Source organism: Podarcis liolepis (genome assembly GCF_965112155.1).
Source record: "Podarcis liolepis genome assembly, chromosome: 16".
Lineage (NCBI taxonomy): Eukaryota > Metazoa > Chordata > Lepidosauria > Squamata > Lacertidae > Podarcis > Podarcis liolepis.
Genome location: NC_139567.1, coordinates 24,548,565 through 24,566,860, shown reverse-complemented (window position 1 = coordinate 24,566,860; position 18,296 = coordinate 24,548,565). Strand labels below are relative to the sequence as shown.

The 18,296-nt window shown below is 45.6% G+C and overlaps 1 protein-coding gene across 4 annotated transcripts in view; it reads right to left on the bottom strand.

Annotated features, from left to right (window-relative positions):
- The window catches only part of B3GAT1 (beta-1,3-glucuronyltransferase 1), a 68,124-nt gene that overhangs the window by 8,875 nt on the left and 40,953 nt on the right, over positions 1–18,296 (bottom strand). For 2 of the 4 annotated variants that reach the window (XM_083481153.1, XM_083481152.1), the window contains exons 2-3: positions 15,610–16,060; positions 9,583–10,091 (exon numbers count right to left, since the gene is read on the bottom strand). In XM_083481153.1, coding sequence (XP_083337279.1) covers positions 9,583–10,091; positions 15,610–15,796 — 696 coding nt within the window. In that variant the 5' untranslated portion in view covers positions 15,797–16,060. The remainder of the gene's footprint in view (positions 1–9,582; positions 10,092–15,609; positions 16,061–18,296) is intronic. The other 2 variants (XM_083481154.1, XM_083481155.1) reach the window with 2 other exon arrangements.

Sequence of the window (18,296 nt, the reverse complement as noted above, 5' to 3'; positions counted from 1 at the left end):
TGCTGCCCCCAAAATGTTGCTTAAGGATGACTCCCATCAGCTGTTTGCTGCTAACCTGCGCTCTTCCAAGTCTGCTGTTACCCTGAGCTCTCCAAAAAAAAATTCCGGCTTTCTGAGGCCTTCCTTAGACAACCTGCTTGTACAATATTTCATCCTGGTTTGCTTATACAAAGCTAACACGGAAATCAGACAATAGCCAGTCTTTATTTCATTTTGTTTGCAGGGTGGTTAGACGACAAGGAGCATTTGTCCTGATTTGCTTGCAGGATGTTCATAGTCTTTCCACTAATCATTCATTTGCCCCATATGCTTCAGTGCATTTCCTCACCACAAAATAAAAATAAAAATTTTAGAGTATTTTATTTGTGCAAATCTAAATTTATGGTATGTTCTTGAGTTCCTCTTGCAAAATATATAGCAGTTGGGATGCACCCTCTTAAAGGCATTCCTATTCCCCCAGTTATATGTTCCTCCAGAGTCCTCCTCAAAATCGACCTTGTCCATGGCGCACTGGGCTTCAAGTTGGTCCACACGTGCCACAAATTAAGATGGGAGACTCTGGGGCCAGGGGCCAGGTGGGAGATGAAGGACTGTGTGGCATCTTCAGGAGGTAGGCAGGTGGTGGGTATCACTTGCCCTGTGACCTTTAAGGTAAAGGGACCCCTGAGCATTAGGTCCAGTCGTGGCCGACTCTGGGGTTGCAGCGCTCATCTTGCTTTATTGGCCGAGGGAGCTGGCGTACAGCTTCCGAGTCATGTGGCCAGCATGACTAAGCCACCTCTGGCGAACCAGAGCAGTGCCGTTTACCTTCCCGCCGAAGCGGTACCTATTTATCTACTTGCACTCAACATGCTTTCGAACGGCTCGGTTGGCAGGAGCAGGGACCGAGCAACGGGAGCTCACCCCATTGCGGGGATTCAAACCGCCAACCTTCTGATCGGCAAGTACTAGGCTCTGTGGTTTAACCCATAGCGCCACCCACACCCCTAGCGCCACCTGTGTCCCTGTGACCTTTAGGTAAACACAAACACCAATTCCCTGCAAGTAGCAAGTTGCTCTGTCCTAGCTTCTTGCTGTCCTACAGTCTACATAGAAGGTTGGGGTTTTTTTTAGTGCAAAATGAGCATTTAGGGATGGTACATCTGATCTGCGGCACCGTCTGCTCTACCACCCCAGGACTCTTGTCATCTTGCTCCCACGTCTCTCAGTGCATCATAAAGTCATACATTTTTAGTACTTGTTCCCCTACTGAAACAAAAGCTAAGTAAATGAAACTGATTTTACTTTTCTTTGATCTTTTCTCTTTTTTTGCATACACACCTCACTTCCTTTGTCTACACCCACCCTCACCCCCATCCACCAAAACTGTCTAAAATTAGATGACAAAGTCCCTGGAGAAAGGACATATGCGTTGTTTATGCTGCTATGAGCATCATGGGTACAGATGGTGCTAGATAAATTATAAAGTGCTGGATAAACAATAGTAAAAACCCCAAAAGACTGAAGATAGACAAAGGAATCTAGGGTTGGTCTTTCAAATGAATAATTGGTGAATCTAGACGTGCAAGAGCTTATCATGACTGTCCCCATAGCCTCTGCCCCAAGGAGGGTCCAAAAATATAGGAAGCACTTGCACAAACGCTAGAGAACAAAAAATGCAAAATATTAGGAGCAGCATGGTTGCAATCCTGTGTGTTCTTGGGAGAAATCTTTGAACTCACAGGTGCCTGATGTTGATTGTTCACCTTGTAAAACACATTCAGCCCCAGCAAAAGATCTTCAGCCAACTGGGATGCAACTGTTAGCTTTTAATTAAGAATGCAAACAATATTGCATAGATGTGTTGCTGTTTAGAGGGCTAGCATGGCACAGGGGTGGCAATGAAGGAAAGGAAAGATGGGTCCAGTCTCTGCTTGATTCTCTTCCTCATTCTCTGACTTCCTCGGTTATGCTAATCCATCACAAACAAAGCTGGAAACTCCATTGTTGGCTCATTCGTTTGCTGTAGCAAGGAAGGCGGTGGTAGGTTTAGGGAAGCTTTTAATGTTTGATGCATTACTGTATTTTAATATTTTGTTGGAAGCTGCCCAGAGTGGCTGGGGAAGCCCAGCCAGATGGGCGGGCTATAAATAATAAATTATTATTATAGTATTATTATTATTAGGTAGCCTGAAGCACCTGATGATGACATCATAGCCCCTGCTCTGTACAAGTCCCAGAGCTATGCTCCCTTTGTGTTTCCACTCCACTCTATCACCAGGCCTGCCATTCCACACTGTAGCCTGTGCCTGTGGATCACCTGGTGCCCTCTACTATTTGACCAGTGAAACAACAGGTTCGTGAAAGGGGAAGAAGGGTCAAAGCTCTATGACAGAAGGCATGATTTGCCTGCATAAAGTCCATGCCCTCTAAGTGTCCCATTTTAAGTGGGACAGCCCAGGTGGTCAGAAGCCACCCCGGCTTCTGGTCCCAATCCAGGATGTCCCATTTTGGCTCCCGTGCTCTGGTCGCACCAGTCAGTTGGCTCACACCAGAGCGTAGGACCAAAGCTTACCTTGACCCTGCCATTCTTCTTCCTCCTTTTGTCGTGGCACCTTGGGAAGCTGGCTTCCAGAAGTACACCTGCGGTGCTGGCAAAAGAGGAGGAGGCAGAAGCCACACCAGCTGTGCTGCCTGGTGCAACATCTCCTGATGCCACATGGGCAAGTATCGCCTTATCCTATTATTTCACAGTGCCCACCTCTGAGCGAGCAATATGTGAAACCTGGTAAGATGGATGGGCCTCACTTTAAGCACAAGGACACGGGAAGAGCCAGTGGCCTATCTAGAGCAGCATCCTGTTCTCACAGTGGCCAACCAGCACTGTTTCATGGGGAACCCTCAAGCAGGATCTGAGCACATGAGCACTTTCGCCTTGTGTGGTTCAGAAGCACCACTGCCTATGACTGTGGAGGCAGAACGTAGGTATCATGGCTACTAGACACGGATAGCCCCATCTTCCATGAATCTGTTCAATCCTCTTTTAAAGTCATGCATGTTCATGACCATCCCTGCTTCCTGTGGATGTGAGTTCCATAGTTTAACTATGCACTGCATGAAGAACTGCTTTCTTTTATATGTCCTGAATCTTCCTAGATGCAGCTTCAATGGATGCTCACAAATTCTAGTGTTATGAGAGACGGGGATAAACCTTTCTCTATTCACTTTCTCTGTGTCGTGCATAATTGTATACACTTCTGTCATGTCATGTTTTACCTGCCTTTTCTCAAAAGTCCCAAATGCTGAATCCTTTCCTCATAGGAGCATCTCTCCACCCCCTCAATCATTGAAATTGCCCTTTCCTGAACCTTTTCCAACTCTACAATAACCTTTTCAAGGTGAGGCAACCAGAACTACACAGTATTCCAAATGCGGTCGCGCCATAGATTTGTATAATTACATTTTTTCTATTGGCAGCTTTATTTTCAATTCATTCCTAATGATCCCTATCATGGAATCCCCCCCCCCCCCCATGGCCATTGCACACTGGTGCGACATCTTCATCAAACTATCTGCTATGACCACAAGGTCTTGCTCCTGTTCAGTCATTGACAGTTCAGACCCCGTGAACATATATGTGGAATTAAGAATTTTTATGCCGATATGCATCACTTTACACTGCATTTGCCATGTTAATGCCTATTCCCTCCTTTTGGAGAGGTCCTGTTAGAGCTCTACGCAATCTCTTATTGCTCAAATGACCCTGGACAATTTAGCAACATCAGCAAACTTGCCCTGATGGATGCCCCAAGCCCACAGACAGCAGCCTCAAGGTTCTTGACAGGCAGTGGGTGCAGAAAGGAATGTGGGGGCAGAAGAAATCACCAAATAAAAATGCTCACCAGAGAGAAAACAATGGAGAAGAATGAGAGAGCTGTAGCATCCATGCCACACAATTATAGCTAGAAGAGAATGGGGGCAGAAGCTGGAGAAAGAGGGGTGTCCTTTTTCTATCCTTGGATCCCCTTGAGAAACTCACCAAACTTACTGTACCTGGAACTGGATGTGGAGAGAGCAGCTGGCTGCTGAATGGGACATTGCTGTGGCAGCCTGAAGGAACTCCATCTGCCTTGGGCTTGCCCATAGAAAGCAAGCCTAGAGAGACTAGGGCAGGCATAGGCAAACTTGGACCTTCAGATGTTTGGGGACTACAACTCCCATCATCCATAGCTAACAGGACCAGTGGTCAGGGATGATAGGAGTTGTAGTCCCAAAACATCTGGAGGGCCAAGTTTGCCTGGGCCTGGACTAGGGTGATGTCAGCAGCAACCCTTCGCTTTGTGAGATATTTACAGGGGAACCGAGAGTTTGTTTGGACCCTGAGTGAGAGCCAGAGTGGATGGGTGGGGTCCGGGGTGAGAGTCAGGAGGGTGCGTCCAAAGGTGACAGAATTGATATTGGTTTATGTTTATTAGTAAATTTTGCATTAATGTGTATTTTTTTTTGAAATATTTGTTGTTTAAGTTGTCTGCTGTTGCTTTTGTTTTCTCTACACCGCTTAGAGATAGATTATTTTAAGTGGTACAGAAATGGTGCGAATAATTATTTTCCCTAAATAATTCTGGGACTATGTTAGTCCTTTGCTAAGGGTGCTGAGAGTGGTTGGGAGACCTCCACTCACAGAGGTATGATTCCCAGCACTCTTAGAAAGCTGCAGTTCCCAAGATTCTTTGAGGGGAAGTACAGTGGTATAGGGACGCAGGTGGCACTGTGGTCTAAACCACAGAGCCTAGGGCTTGCCGATTGGAAGGTCAGCGTTTCGAATCCCCGTGACAGGGTGAGCTCCCGTTGTTCATCCCAGCTCCTGCCCACCTAGCATTTCGAAAGCACGTCAAGTGGAAGTAGATAAATAGGTACCGCTCTGGTGGGAAGGTAAATGGTGTTTCCTTGTGCTGCTCTGGTTTGCCAGAAGCAGCTTAGTCATGCTGGCAACATGACCCGGAAGCTGTCTGTGGACAAACACTGGCTCCCTCGGCCTATAGAGCGAGATGAGTGCCGCAACCCCAGAGTCGTCCGCAACTGGACCTAACGGTCAGGGGTACCTTTACCTTTACAGTGGTACCTTGGTTGTCAAACTTAATCTGTTCCAGGAGTCTGTTCGACTCCCGCAACTGTTCAAAAACCAAAGTGTGGTTTGCGATTGGCTGCATGAGCTTCCTGCACTCAATTGGAAGTCACGTTGGACGTTTGGCTTCCGAAAAAGGTTCACAAACTGGAACATTTACTTCTGGGTTTGTGGCATTTGGGAGCCGATTTGTTTGATAACTAAGCTGTTCGAGAACCAAGGTACTATAATGCCTATTCACATAGTATCAGAGTGCTGTAAATGAGACCTGGTGCAGATGTGACCTGAGACAGGAATGAGATGGTGAAGTATATCAGGATGCAACATTCCTTCCTCTTAGGAAGGCACAAAAAAGGCTGGTTGGGGAGGCTGCAAGGCCAGCCCCAAGATATTCTGATGCCTGTGGCAAAGGATATGGTGATGCCCTCTGGCTTCTGCATACCCCTTTACCGAAGCTGCCCAGACTGAAAGTTGGATTTACTTCAGAGCTGGTGAAGGGAGGGTAACCTGACAGCTCCCAGGATCCTTTGTGGGAAGCCATGTGCTTTACATGTGCAGTGTGCATGCAGCCTCCATTGCAGAAAATCTGGATGAATAAGCTATCAAAATAAGTTGATAGCTTCCTGAAACTGGTTCTCCAAAACTCTCCTTTCCTTTCCAATGTGCCAATGCCTTTCCTTTCGCTTATAAGCCTCGGGTCAAGGCTTAGACTATTTCTGTTTTATTTATTTTTTACAGTGCTTAGCAACTTTAGGTACTTTTATAGCTAATGAACAAGCAAGCATAACAACAGAGTTGGTAATGACTGCAGACCAGCAGGAGAAGGCATATTTTTCATGCAGCAGGTCTCAGGCTTAGTCCCCAGCACCTCCAGCTAAGGTGGTCAAAGACCCCTAGAGAACCACTGACAGTTGGTGTGAGGCAGAGGTGGGCTTGTGGAATCTACTCTGGGTTCCCCTTCAAACTGGTGCCATTCAGATGATACTGGACTACATCTCCTGCCATCCCGGACCATTAGTCATGCTGGCTGGGGCTGATGGGAACAGGAGCCCAGAATGGGCTTATCCATACTTAAGGTTGCCATCTTTGTTTTGGCAAAATACAGGACAGGGTGGAGTGATTCGGGGTGTGTGTGTGAGAGAGATATATATTTTTTCATCTGGTGCTGAAGTGACTTCAAAACAATCCATTACAATCTATTGCAGCCTAACAGGGTGACCCCTCTGGAATTTGTCACACCTACACCTACACCTACACCTACACCTACACCTACACCTACACATGAATTTGTAAATTTGTCTGTGCTTGGCTATCTAGAGCTGAAATAATATGACCTTTCACACACAGGTGTTTGGAGAGGATCCCTAACTTCACAGGGAGAGAGAGACAGTGACACACAGAGAGAAGACCTGAAATACAGGACAAAACTGTATCAATACAGGATGTAGCATTTCACATTGAAATACGGGACAATCCTCTATTATACAGGACAGGTGCAATACCTTTCCACACTTCCTTTTGTGCCGTTAATTTCCCCCAGGGAAAACCGCTCTTTAGAGCTCAATCATAGCAAACAGCAATTTTGATGTTCCCTGGATTGCCATTTGTTCTGATCTATCACTAAAGAGTGGGCTTTCCCTTGGAAAGGAGTGAGACAAGGGGGGAAATGCTCAGATCTGTGCCTAGAAAGTGCGAGACAAGGAGAAAACTGCTCAGACCGATGCTTTCTAGGCATAGCATAAGCCCCATCTCTCTTCATAGGGTACTCTGAGAATTGTAGCTCTGGGAGGCAAATAGGGGCCTCCTCTCAACTCTCATCTCCCTTAACAAACTACAGCTCCCACAATTCTTTGGGAGAAGCCATGACTGTTTCAAGTGACATCATAGAGCACTGAAAGTGCAGTGTGAATGTGGTCAAGGACAGCTTGACCTGCACACAGGAATAACCTGAAGGAACTCCTGTTTGTTTGGGTTGTGTGAACTAGACCCCAGTTCTATTTCCTGTTGCTAAGTTGAAGGTTGGTTCCTGGCCTGTTACAAACCTATCAGTCAGTTTCTTTTTCCCCCTTTTTCTCATATCCTCCTGCAGTTTTCAGCTTGCCTGCTGGTCTTTGCCAATTTTATTTAGCTTGGACTCCATGCCTAGGCAATGGGCAATGTTTAATTTGCCTGCGTTTAAATTAATTAACATTATGATGTCGTCGAAAATTACTTCATTTGTAAATCCTCGGGGGAAGCAGTGTGTCATTTCTCTGTTCTCTAACAGCTCCTACGCACTGCCGGCAATGAATCAGAGTTAATACCCTTTCGCTGCAGGAGTGAGTATGCAGATGAGCCAAGATTTTTTGGGTGTGTGTGGTGTGGTGTGTGTGTGTGTGTGTGCTGCTGCTGCTGTTTCACCTCCCAGAAGATTTTTTCTTTTAACAGCAACCTTGCCCTCAGTGCTACGGTCAATGAGTATGCATCATTTAGGAGATGCCAGTAAGCTGTGTTCCTCTTCTGTATTCGTAAGAAATATAGCATGGTGTAGTGGTTAGAGTCAGACTAGGACAGGCATGGCCAAACTTGGCTCTCCAGATGTTTTGGGACTACAATTCCCATCATCCCTGACCCCTGGTCCTGTTAGCTAGGGATGATGGGAGTTGTAGTCCCCACGAGGGTGACTAGGGTATGGCCTCACCAACCTCAGTCTGCCCTTAGCCCTCCCCCCCACCTACTTACAGCTAGTCCAGGGCTAGCACTGCCTGCCAAAGATTCCTTCTCCGTAGTCTCAGGGTACATTCAGATGTAGGGGATATTGCGTTAGTTGTTTTCCTAATCATGCCAGTGCTTCAGTCCTGTTTTCTAACATTCCCTTCAAACTGCAGTACCTGTTGTGTTATGGGACTTTGGTTTTTTGACCGATATGCAGGCACATGACACTAAATTTCATTCACACTGGTGCGTGTGTTGGGTTGACACCACAGTGAAAGACATTGGAACTTGTCACTATTCCCCCATCCTTTCTGCACATGCCTGTTTCTATGCCCCCATGATTCCCCCATGAACACATCGGGGAAATAACTGCATGCTAGCATACAGCCCACAATTTTGTCACTTTACTCCCTCCATTTTCTGGGTTAAGGGGCCTGCAAACAGATCCCCACCCCCCTTCCTGGAATCAGAAAACACAGAAAGGAGTGCTAATCATGCACCATATTCCATAGGTTTCCCAGAACTGACTTTTATGCCATGTGGAAAGCTTAACAGTGGTGTAGAAAATAAGAGAGCAACCTCAGGAAAATGAAATAACCAGCTTTGTGAATACAGGCTCAGTGTTGCCACCGTAGAACTCAACAGGGAGGAGGGCAAAACTGGAATTTGTGGGTGTTTGCCTGTCACTGATCTCCATGCTTTCCACCCCACCAATCCCAATGGACATCAGCCACCACTGACTAGGGCGTGGGAGACTTGGGTTCAACTGAGCTCTGAAACAGTGTTTGCAAATAATGTAAGAAACAAATAAAACTGATGACAAAGATGACTGAGGTTCTGGAAAGCAAGCCGTATGATGAGTTGTTGAGGGAGCTGGGTGTGTTTAGATTGGAGAAGAGGAGACTGAGAGGAGACATGATAGCACTTTTCAAATATCTAAAGTGCTATCACATAGAAGATGGAGCAAGCTTGTTTTCTTTCTGCTCCAGAGGGTAGGACCCAAAACAATGGATTCACGTTACAAGAAAGGAGATTCCAACCGAACATTAGGAAGAACTTTCTGATGGTAAGATACTGTGTAAGATATAACAAGTATGATCTAGTTTCTTCGAGAACAATCGGAAGTCTATTTTTTTGTATTTTTAAATTTTCTTTTTTCTAGTATGGGATAGGATACAAACTGTAATATAGTAGATTGTTGTATAAATTTGTGAAATATGTTCAATAAAGGTTTATATTTTTTAAAAAAAGGATAGGTGAAAACTAGCACCTTGAAAACCAACACCATTTTTTCCTACACAATTTTCAAAATTGTGTGCATTTAAAAACACTGGTAGCATTAAAATAAACTCAACAGTGTAGATAAGGTTTGATGGTGTAACAATGGATTTACTGAATGGTTTAGTTCATGTAAAATATGCAGGGATGTACGGTATGCAAAATGAACCACTGAAAGAGAAGAAGGGAATTCATTGACTTAAGGTTGTCTAAATGAATATATTGAAATGTAAACTAGAAAATTTAATTAAAAAAACTATTAAAAAGAAAAGAAAACCAGCATCAAAAAGGACACATGTACAGACACACAATAGCATGGGCTGTCATATTCAGCACTGACTGAAGTCTCTGAACATACACGGAGTGCTGCAGTACTCACTCACCTTCCATCCGTTCTGTACCACATTGGTGGAGATGCCTACTAAGCTCAATAATGGAGGCATCTCTTTTGAAGGTCAGGAGTGGCAACCTAACCCAGAAGGCAAGACCACCCCTTGGCAGCTTACCTCCTCAAAGAGTTCCAGGCTGTAGGTGTTATCATCATCTGCAAAGTAAACAATCCCTGGCTGGCTGTTGTTTTTGTTAAAGGTCTCTCTCAGCCACCGTAGGGCCAGGTTCCTCTGCATTGTCCCCCGGGGGATGCGGGGGTCCCTCATGTCCCCCCTCAGCTTGTAGTTGCGTGGGGTTTCCACGTTGAGGTGGGTGTAGTTCAGCCCAGTGTCCCTCAGGAGCCGGGTGACGAGAGGGGTCCTCCGCTGGGAGTCCTCCACTAGGATCCAGTGCAAGTTCATCACGTGCAAAAAAGTGTTGGCCAACCGCGTCAGCTCCGCCTTCTGGACCGGCCGGCTGTAGGTGGGTGTGACGACATGGATGGTGGGCAAGGCGTCCGACCAGGGAGGTGGTCGGGTGTAGACATACTCTGTCCTAACTACCTCCACGATGTCGCGGTCAGACAGGCAGTACTCCTTGGAGTCTGAGCCTTGGACGAAGTCGCGGCGGGCATCTCCACCATCTTCTGCAGCGGAGCATGGGGAGGAGAAGGGCAGAGAAGGAACAACTGGTTAGTCTCCCTGGAGAAAGCTGAGAAGGCTGCTCAGAAGCAAGAAACTCTTTCAGTTTGGATTGGCTGGAGCAGAGACCGAACACTAGCAGGAAAGGATGGAGAGGGTACAAACTCAAGACACATCTGCATTACAGGAAGTTCACTAGATGATGCTTTGGCTCCTTTCCAACTCTACGATTTTATGATCTACACAGCTCTGCACCAAGACAATCTGGATTTTCCAATCTGCAGTCATAACAGCCATGTCTTCTCCTGCATGCCCTCTCACTCCTCTCTCATACCCACTATGCTGGCTTTTAGATTGTAAGCTCCTTGGGACAGAGTCCTATACTCTGGAAAATTGATGGTACTGTATAATTATCAACATCTATTTTTTCACCTTTTAAAAAAAATAAATAGAAAATGAAGAAACATAACACAGGATGCAGGCCCAAATCTATCAATTTTGGTTTCGCTTAGTTTCTTGCTTTCCCAATCTTAAATTCACTTAGCTACATTTCCAAATCAGTACTTTTAAGTCCTCATGATAATTCATCAGCATTTTAATGTGTGCTTCTCTGAACCTACACATTTTTAACACGAAGTTTTGCCTAATCTACACATTTTGTCAGCAATCTCCTGTGTATATACAATATATAGAGAGAGTTTACATTTGGTGTGCTGTTTTCATGGATATCTACATTTTTAAGCACACTTCCCTCTAACGTATGCATTTTTGTACCCCCTTTTTTGGTTGGGGAACTGCATCACAGCATTTGGAAAAAAGTGAATTTCTAGGATAGATGTGTTTTGGTTCAAGTGATGTTTCAGAAGGGGTGACTTAGGTAGGTCTGCATTAAAATGCAAATGCTGAACCAAAATTCTAGTGTTTAGAATTTTGTTTAGGCATTAATTTTCACAGCAGAAAGAAAATGTTGCATTTGGAAGAATACAATAGTCAACTAATGCGTCCAAGAGAGCTGTGGGGAAGCCAAATGGAACCAGCCAGATTTGGGCAAAACAATGACTCTACCCTTAGGTCAACTGGCTGATTATGACTTTGTGAGGCCAACAGCACATGACAGCCTGTTGATGAGAGCTAATGGCAGCAGATGATCTCTTGATACTTCTAGAGAAGTCTCTTGAGTATTTCTTTTAAAATAAATAATGTAGGAGCTTGGAGAACCTCCTGTTTGTTTCTGCTTATGCCCTGCTTGCCTTTTTGTAAATGAAAGCAAAATGTTACACAGTCACCATAAGTGCTCTCTTCTGCCCAAAGGAAACCAAACTAGCCTGGAACTTCTCAGTAAATGGGGTAGCAAGGAGTGTGCAACAATATACCATATACCAAAACACGGTGGTGACTGCCGACAGTTTATGGATGCTCATAATACAATCTCATTAGATTCCTGCAGCATCTTCTCTTTTGGTGTATCTAGACTACAGATTATACCAAGTGAACAACAGGATCACTAAACAGGGGCTACAGTTGAACCTGCTGTATCAGCAGGGGTTGCCCATTCTTGTCAATGGATTGTGGCTGGGGCAGAGGGCTCAATCCACATACAGTGCCCTGAAAACCCTGTTTTCACCATTGTTGGACAGTTATTTCCTTTTCTCCAGGGAAACCTGAACACTGCAGTTCTTGGAGACATGCGTGCTTACTGTAGGTGCCAGAGGTGGATGCCAGGAACAGGTCAGCAATAACCCGGCTTCAGTTCAGTTAACTATTTACTCAAAGAAACAAGACAAGCCCAGGAGGCCAGGCCTAGTGAGCACAGCCACTCTTCCTGGCAGAGTTTGCTTCTATGAGACAGTTGCAAGGACTGAAGATTCCCACCTGCCCACAGCTACCTAAGTCTCCACCCTTGGTTCCTTCCCAAGCAATTTGAGTCTCTGTCATCTTGCCTGTATTTTATCAATCTGTATTTGCTCTCCTCTCCTGCCCTGCCCCTGGTTCTGGACTGTTCTCTGCCTTAGCTTCTTCCTGCTCACTAAAACCTGTTATCTCTTCCAACACCACCTCCTGCCAGTCTGCTACCACTTTTCCCTCTGACCACTCATCATCCTACTGCCAATTCCCTGGCTCTGAGCCTTCTTCAGTTTGGGGTTCCTGTGAGGGATTTCCCCACTGGTGCCTCCCACCACTTTTCTGCATCCAGCCAGTACATGACATTAGGCATCTCTGGAAAAGAATTCTCAGCATTGTCACCCAACTACAATTCTCAAGATCCTTTTGGGGAAACCATGACAGTTCAAGCAAAGCAAAGCCAAAGTTCCTAATCCAGATGTGGAAGTTGGAAGGGGCTATTGCCAGGCACATCAGCTGCAAGACACCTGAAAGAGCAATGCTTGGGCAACACATTATGGTGGCAGTTCATGTTTCCTAGCAAGATGTTACGAATAAGAATGCATGGTCTATTTTAGAATGTAGGCTCCTTGTGGGTGGACACCCATCTGTTTGCGCCCTTGTGAAATGTACATGTACACATATGGCACTGAATGAATACAACTGCAGCCGCATTAATGAATAATAATAATAATAAGTTGTTCTGTTTGCATTGCAATTACTCAAGGTACAATTGGACATGCTCTCCTGTGGTTGCAAGAAATTAGCTGCCATGGCCACTCCCCCATACTTTAAGGTTATTCATAATGGACTGAAATAGAATTGCCCTACCAGTCTGTTTACCAGTTAAAGGTCAGAGGTTTTTTGCTCTTTCCAGGAATGGCTAGCTGATTCATGGAGCCATTTCAGTTAGCATACCAGCAGCTCAACCACATTTTAATCCTAATGTAGTGAAACGCTTTGTCCATAGCTTCATCCAAAAGGTGAAGAAATTTGTTTAGAAGAGCACTGCTGGGTCAGACCAACGGTCCATCTAAGTCCAGCATCCTATTCTCAGGGTGACCAAGTAAATGCCTGTAGGAAGACCAGAAACAGGACATGGGTGCAACAGCACTCTCCCTGCTCGTGATTCCCATTGACAGAAGTCAGAGGCAAATTGCCTCTGATTATGGAGCTAGCTCATAGCTCTTACAACTAGTAGCAGCCTTCTCTTCCAAGGATTTCTCTAACCCTCTTTTTAAAGCCACCCAACTTCCATTTAATAGCATTCGCCCAAAGGTTGTGACTGAACAGCCCCACATTTAATGCTGCATCTTACTTCTGAGTTTGTATGCCAAGAACCATTCTGCTTCTACACAAGCCTGCCCATTTTCTATGGCAGAGGTGACTGCGGTGATGCCCTCCATATTGGACTCCAATTCCCATCATCCACAGCCATTGGCCTTGTTGCCTGGGGCTGATGGAAGTTGCTGTCCAAAATATCTGAAGTTGGAGAAGCCTGTTCTAGCTTATGACACCCCCCCCAAATGCATTTGAGAGAGATCCAAAGTAATTGACATCAGCCTTTAGAGCTTGCATTGTGGTTCGCATCAAAAGCCCAGCATAATCCAGAGTATATTGGACTAAAACCCTGGATAACCTGGTAAGGATTTTCTTTCTTGATATTAGACCTCAGGGATGATCAGTTTAGGACAGGGGAGAACTTGTAGTCCATCAGATGTTGCTTTCTTCTTAACTCCCATCATTAAAGGAGGAGGAGGAGAGCCATGTATACATCACCCTGAACTCCTTAGAAGAAAGGTGTTGCAACTAGAATAAATAAATGAGCTCCATAACTGGCCATGCTAAATAGCACTAACTAAATTTTATTATTTATGTTTATTTGTTATCAGCATTTTTATACCTCTCTCCAACCTTATACCCTCCCAGAATGGTTTTACAAAAATATTTTTTAATGGAAAAAAAAGGAAATACACCCAAATATAAAGTTAGCAGAAAATACACTTCCAGGAATGAAACATATACCAAAGGTTGTGTCATTGCATTCTACTTTATGGAAAGGTCAAAGAGCAGTAGCTCAGTGGCAACCACAAGGTTCCAGGTTCAGTCCTGAGCATCTTCAAATACAGCTGGGAAAGACTCTTCTCTGAAATGCTGGAGTTCCCCTGCTGCTCAGTGTAGACAATGCTGAGCTCAGTTGACCAATGCTTAAGCTGGGCATAAGGCAACTTCTTGTTTCCACATGAGCCTGACCCTTCACTGATATCATTTACTGCAGCTGTATATACCATGCATTGCACTTTCAGAAATTAGATGGGTGGTACCTGGAGATGATGCCTTTTCGGAGGAACATCTTCCTCAAGGATGTTCACTGAGCACCAATGTTGTGGTTTATTTAGGTGTCCAATAAAGATGGTCTCATTCTCCCCCCTGGCTTCTGCTTAGAAGCCGTCTGGCAGGGATGAGGTCTTAGCTCACGTGTGTTGTACACAGAAGGTACCAGGGTCAACTCCTGACATTTCCAGGTAGGGCTGGGGAAAACTCCTTGCATGAAACTCTGGAGAGTCCCTGCTGGCCAGTGTAGACAACACTGAGCTGCATGGATCAATGGTCTGACTTGACAAAAGGCAGCTTCCTTATCCTTACCAGTCATGGGAAGTTTAGGAATGCTAGTCCTTAACCTGTCACAGGTCACACTGGATCCTGGCTGCTCTTCCTGAGTTCTCCATCTGTTTCTCTTGGCTGGGGGACAGGTCTGTGTGTGCCTTGTGCCCTGTCCTGTCTCAACTACCCCTTAGGTGTGGTGGAGGGAACTTCAGGATCACCACTGCTAAAGTAAGGTGAGGTTTCTCTACCTGACTGAGGGAGGTGACATCTTGTCCTTTGCCTCCTGCATGCAAAACAAGCCCTGTTGCTCCCACAAGATGCTGCGATGGCCAGGAGTTTAGAGGGCTTTAAAAATGAAAGATTCGACAAGAGTCATGGAGATAAACCTCATCTCTGTGGCCGCAAGCCAAGAGAGATAAACAGGGAAGGAAATACAACTCGGGGGAAGAGCTCGGACTTTGCTTGCAGAAGGAACCAGGCTTAATCCTTGGCATCTCCCAGGTAAAAGGATCAGGCAACACGGCTGCAAAGGAGCCCAGAGAGCCACTGCCTGTTTGACTTGACCAAGGTGGGAAACATATATCATCGAGCCCTAGTGGATGGAGGCTAACATCTTGTGTACACTGCTTCCTGAACACGAAAAGAGCCTTGCCTAGTCCAGCATCCTATCCTCAGTGGGAAAATGGCAAGCAGGATTTGAGCCCAAGAGAAACCCTCCCCTCCTGCAGTTTTGAGCAACAGGCATTCAGAAGCATTGCTGCCTCCGGGTGTGTGTGTGTGTGCACACGCACACTGGATGCAGAATAAATGAAAGCATGTACACAGTCTAAGTAAAACCAACCCATATAAACTCCAAAACCGTTTCCACCCTGCAAGAAGCTTGGAAGAACGCTGTGTGGCTGTGAGCTGCCCGAGGATGAAAATGAGCTGGGTGATGATGGAAGAACTGGGAATGAGCCATGGGGGGTGTTGGGTTGGCGGTGGTGGAAGCAAGAGGTGGGCGCAGTTGGCCCAGGCTGGTGGCTTTCTCCTCACCCTTGTGCACGGCAAGCAGCGGAGCAATGGTGCTTTGGTGCCACACGGTGATGAGCAGTGTCCAGGGAAGAACTATCAGCACGATAGCCAGGATGTCTCGACGCTTCGGCATCTCCAAGGCTGAAGGGACCCACAGCTCCTCATTACCTGACAGCGAGAACCCCAGAGACAGAACAGCAGAGGACATGGAGAACAGAGATAAATGGACAAGAAGGAACAACGGCAGAGAGAGAGAGAGAGAGAGGAGAGGGCGGCAGAAGGTGGCACGGCTCGTAGGTCTTACCAGTACTCACAACCCACCCATTGCACAAGCAGGTTTGCAGGGACAGCTGCTGCCAGAGGAGAAGGAGGAGGAGGAAGGACAGGCCGCTGCAAGCGGGTGACGTTCCTCCAGGCAATATCGCGGGAGCCACCAGCGAGGAGGACTTCAGGGTCCCGTTTGGACAGAGGCCTGCAAGGGAAAGCAGAAAGGAAGAGGCAGAAAGAAGCGCTTGAGGGTTGGCTGGGTTCAACGTTTCGCTTGCTAAAGCCTGCCTCATGAGTTGCAGCATCAGTCTGGGTCTTGACTCAGCCCTGGAACCTGTTAGTTAACAAGAAGGTAAACTCTGAGCATGTGCAAAGAGCCTTTTCTTCGCCACTGGGTATCTACAGCAGGGATGGGGAAGCTGAGGCCCCCCAAATGTTGTTTGGGACTCAGTCTCGTCAAGAGCCAGGGATAATGGGAGTCAATTACTTTCACAAACACTGTTTGACTGTTTTTCTGTGCACTCAGATTGTCGAACTGCCTTGTGTTTTATGGATTTCTAAGGCACTCTGAGACATCATTTTAGGTGCAAAGCAATGAAGGAATGTAAATCATCACTGCCATCCAGCAACTTCTGGAGATCCATAGCTTCCCGGTCCCTGAACTACAGCCCTGCTCTCACTGACCCATGGCCGTGTCTGAGGCCTGATCCACACATGCCTCTGCCCCACTCTACACTGGTGACCCACAGCTTAGCAGCAGAGAAGGGAGTCAGTGAAATGGCACCAGGGAAGATGAGAAAAACTTGGGAGTTAGCCAGACATGGTGGTAGGACTTCATGGTGGCTGCTTGGACCTCCTGCGGTAAAAGAGGTTGCATGAGAAATTTTTTAATTTGACAAGTCATTTCAGGCCAAGTGCATCTAAGCACACACAGAGTGCTTGAGTGGGTGGAAGGAATGACATGCAAATTGTGGGCGTGTACACAGTGTGCTTCCCATTTGGTTGTTGTTAAACTACACAGAGAACTTGAATATTTTGTCACCTGCTGTAAAAACCACCACTCTGTCCCTGCTAAACATTCTTGGATAATTTCCTTCAGCGTAGGTCATTTGCTCTGCATATTATAATTTTATGATGTTTTGACAATTTTTTTTGTATCCTGCCACCCCCCCCCCCGAATTGGCAGATTTTAACTGCTCTTATAGTAAGTAAGTAAGTAAGTAAGTAAGTAAGTAAGTAAGTAAGTAAGTAAGTAGCAGAGTGCCCTTGAACATGGGCAAAGGGTACACTGTCAACTATGTTGTTATTTTGTGCTCCTCTTTGTTTATATGCCACCTTTCAGCCAAAAAAAGTCTCCCCATGCCTACCGTGCTCAAAGAATGAATGCAGGAAGGCAAATACAAACAATACAAATGATAAAAATTTAAAACAAAACAACAAAACTGAAACCGACCCATTCACTCATCCCCATTCAAAGAGATGCCAACTCTTTAACAATGGCTAATCAATAATATCTTCACAGGATATTACGGAAGCAGTACCTCATGTGCTTCTAGCTTGCACTCTTTATAAAGATTTGAGGGGTGACGTTATTACCCCTCTACTATTATCCATACTAGGTCACTCAACCATTGCTATGGTGTCCTTTCTTCTAGCAGATCAAGATAGCAAGGTGACAGCAAAAACTACAATTTTTTTTAGCAGGGGCAATTAGAATAAGACCTATTGTTTGATTATTGATTTAAACCTCCAGAATATATTTTGTAGAGTTAAGTTTTTACCTCTATTTTCAGTACATTGTATTTTATTGCTTATAGCTAGTGGCTGATGAAAATAAAGATTCTTCTGATTTTCATTATTCATGGGAAAGACATTATAATGGATTCTCCACCCCCCATCCTCTAAGGATTCTGGGAAATCCCATGACATTTTTTAAAAATTGAAAAATATCAACATGAGTCCACCTTTACATGACAGACACGCCTCCCACAAGAAATCCCACGTCAAGGGTAACCTATGAGGTGTCTTCCAGCTGCTTTAGACCACAACTGGCATCATGGCCAAATGGACTCCAGTCTCGTCCAGCATGGCCTTATAGTAGTGGCCATTGATCCATCTAGCTCAGTATTGTTTACACTGACTGGCAGGGTCTCTCCAGGGTTTCAGGCAGGGAATTTTCCCCAGTCCTAACCTGGACATGGAAACTGAATGCAAAGCAGATACTCTACCACTGGTCTTTCCCCCTATGGTGCTGAGGCTGGTAGGAGATGTAGTCCAAAATATCTAGAAGGCAGCAGGTTGGGGAAGGTTTCCCTAGATTGTCCCCTGGTTTCATGCAGGCTCCTCTCCTGACTGTTTCCATTCCTCCACTGTGAAGCATCCAAGGCTACAGTGCATTAAACTGCCACAGTAGCTTAACTCCGATGTGAACATGAATACGC